At 46.1% G+C, this 3,583-nt stretch overlaps 1 protein-coding gene across 1 annotated transcript; it reads left to right on the forward strand.

Moving 5' to 3' along the window:
- Positions 1 to 392: 392 nt before the first annotated feature.
- Positions 393 to 3,351, forward strand: LOC124030970 (kalirin-like; the record flags this gene model as incomplete). Its single annotated transcript, XM_046342056.1, has 4 exons — positions 393 to 414; positions 615 to 734; positions 917 to 1,134; positions 3,223 to 3,351. Coding segments are annotated over 4 exons (489 nt in total), but the record flags the coding sequence as incomplete, so codon positions are not given.
- Between the last annotated feature and the right edge of the window lie 232 nt (positions 3,352 to 3,583).

Below are 3,583 nucleotides of genomic sequence, written 5' to 3' on the forward strand. Positions count from 1 at the left end.
CACACACACACACACACACACACACACACACACACACACACACACACACACACACACACACACACACACACACACACACACACACACACACACACACACACACACACACACACACACACACACACACACACACACACCTGGAGCAGGGCTTGCAGCTACGCCTACCTACAGAGTCAGGTGAACCAGGTAAACACACACACACACCTGGAGCAGGGCTTGCAGCTACGCCACCTACAGAGTCAGGTGAACCAGGTAAACACACACACACACCTGGAGCAGGGCTTGCAGCTACGCCACCTACAGAGTCAGGTCAACCAGGTAAACACACACACACACATGTACATAATGTGTATATGTACTGTATATGACCCTGGCCTCATGTCCACTTCCAGGTTGAACCGTAACCACAAACAGGTACACACACAAACACACACTCCCACACATCAACAGAAACCTGCACAGACACACACACACACACACACACACACACACACACACACACACACACACACACACACACACACACACACACACACACACACACACACACACACACACACGTATATAACGTTTATATGTAATGTTTATCTATATGAGTGTGTGTGTGTTCCCAGGTGCTGGGCTGGATCAGTGAAGGAGAGGTGATGTTGTCTTCCTGTATGGTGAACTCCAGCTCTCTGTCCGAGGCTGAACAGCTACAGAGAGAACATGAGCGCCTCCAACAGGCCATAGAGGTAACTACACCCACTGCAAACCAGTCACTGTAATGCAAACAAACTCTATTGACATAAAGCAATGTTGTCAAATCAGTTTTTATAAGTGTTCCTCTCTCTCTTTTAATCCCCCTCGCCCCCATTTGGTCCCTTTCTACCCCTTCCCTTTCTCTCTACCCGTTCCTCCACTTCTCCTCCCCCAGTCTCTGCTTCATGCTGACTCTCTCCAGAGGACCCACCAGGTGGCGCTGGCGCTGCAGCAGCGGGCAGAGCTGCTGGTGAGGGCGGGCCACTACGACCCAGAGGCAGTGAGGGCGTGTGCCCAGACGGTGGCGCTACACTGGCAGACCCTGATGCTGCGGATGGAGGACCGCCTCAAACTGGTCAACGCCTCCGCAGCCTTTACCGGACCTCACAACAGGTGAGTCAGAGTCACTATCTCCTTATCAACCTCAACCCTAACCCTTGTGTCCACACCCACGTTCAACCCTAACCCTTGTGTCCACACCCACGTTCAACCCTAACCCTTGTGTCCACACCCACGTTCAACCCTAACCCTTGTGTCCACACCCACGTTCAACCCTAACCCTTGTGTCCACACCCACGTTCAACCCTAACCCTTGTGTCCACACCCACGTTCAACCCTAACCCTTGTGTCCACACCCACGTTCAACCCTAACCCTTGTGTCCACACCCACGTTCAACCCTAACCCTTGTGTCCACACCCACGTTCAACCCTAACCCTTGTGTCCACACCCACGTTCAACCCTAACCCTTGTGTCCACACCCACGTTCAACCCTAACCCTTGTGTCCACACCCACGTTCAACCCTAACCCTTGTGTCCACACCCACGTTCAACCCTAACCCTTGTGTCCACACCCACGTTCAACCCTAACCCTTGTGTCCACACCCACGTTCAACCCTAACCCTTGTGTCCACACCCACGTTCAACCCTAACCCTTGTGTCCACACCCACGTTCAACCCTAACCCTTGTGTCCACACCCACGTTCAACCCTAACCACAAACCTAATCCCCACACCTCTTGTAGCCTCAGCCCAGGATTTAATAGCCAACTGTAATTGCAGGATTTATTAACCAGCTGTAATAACAGACTATAATAACCAGCTGTAATAACAGGCTATATTAACCAGCTGTAATAACAGGATTTATTAACCAGCTGTAATAGCAGGCTATAATAACCAGCTGTAATAGCAGGCTATATTAACCAGCTGTAATATCAGGTTATAATAACCAGCTGTAATAGCAGGCTATATTAACCAGCTGTAATAGCAGGCTATAATAACCAGCTGTAATAGCAGGCTATATTAACCAGCTGTAATAGCAGGCTATAATAACCAGCTGTAATAACAGGCTATAATAACCAGCTGTAATAGCAGGCTATATTAACCAGCTGTAATAGCAGGCTATAATAACCAGCTGTAATAACAGGCTATAATAACCAGTTGTAATAGCAGGCTATATTAACCAGCTGTAATAGCAGGCTATAATAACCAGCTGTAATAGCAGGCTATATTAACCAGCTGTAATAGCAGGCTATAATAACCAGCTGTAATAACAGGCTATAATAACCATCTGAAATATCAGGCTATAATAACCAGCTGTAATAGCAGGTTATAATAACCAGCTGTAATAGCAGGTTATAATAACCAGCTGTAATAACAGGCTATAATAACCAGCTGTAATAGCAGAATTTAATAACCAGCTGTAATAGCGGGCTATAATAACCAGCTGTAATAGCAGCCTATAATAACCAGCTGTAATAGCAGGCTATAATAACCAGATATAATGGCAGGCTATATTAACCAGCTGTAATAGCAGGTTATAATAACCAGCTGTAATAGCAGGTTATAATAACCAGCTGTAATAACAGGCTATAATAACCAGCTGTAATAGCAGGCTATAATAACCAGCTGTAATGGCAGGCTATATTAACCAGCTGTAATAGCAGGTTATAATAACCAGCTGTAATAACAGGCTATAATAACCAGCTGTAATAGCAGGCTATAATAACCAGCTGTAATGGCAGGCTATATTAACCAGCTGTAATAGCAGGTTATAATAACCAGCTGTAATAACAGGCTATAATAACCAGCTGTAATAGCAGGCTATAATAACCAGCTGTAATAGCAGGTTATAATAACCAGCTGTAATAGCAGGCTATAATAACCAGCTGTAATAACAGACTATAATAACCAGTTGTAATAGCAGGATTTAATAGCCAGCTGTAATAACAGACTATAATAACCAGCTGTAATAGCAGGTTATAATAACCAGCTGTAATATCAGGATTTAATAACCAGCTGTAATAGGAGGATTTAATAACCAGCTGTAATATCAGTGGCTGGAGATCCAGCACCATTCAATTGGACAGAGACATCATTGGAATTCAGAGGTTCAGCACCACATGGCACTGGACAGCAACCATGTATATATACTCAGGCATACTGTATGTTTGTTTCCCCCCAGGTATGTGGTGTGTTGGAGAGCCTGGAACAGGAGTATCGTAGGGACGAAGACTGGTGTGGTGGCGGCGAGAGGCAGGGGAGCAGGGGCCAGCCGGAGCACCTCATTCCCTCATCAACAAACACATGGAACAAAAAGAAGCCTTCCTCAAGGTACAGAGAGAGAGAGAGAGAGAGAGAGAGAGAGAGAGAGAGAGAGAGAGAGAGAGAGAGAGAGGACAGAAAGACAGAGAGAGGACAGAAACACGATGCGAGGACAGAAAGGCAGAGATATGACAGAAAGATGGATAGAGGACAGAAAGACGGATAGAGGACAGAAAGACAGATAGAGGACAGAAAGACAGATAGATGACAGAAAGATGGATAGAGGACAGAAAGATGGATA

This window comes from Oncorhynchus gorbuscha, unplaced genomic scaffold, assembly GCF_021184085.1.
Source record: "Oncorhynchus gorbuscha isolate QuinsamMale2020 ecotype Even-year unplaced genomic scaffold, OgorEven_v1.0 Un_scaffold_19072, whole genome shotgun sequence".
Taxonomy (NCBI): Eukaryota; Metazoa; Chordata; class Actinopteri; order Salmoniformes; family Salmonidae; genus Oncorhynchus; species Oncorhynchus gorbuscha.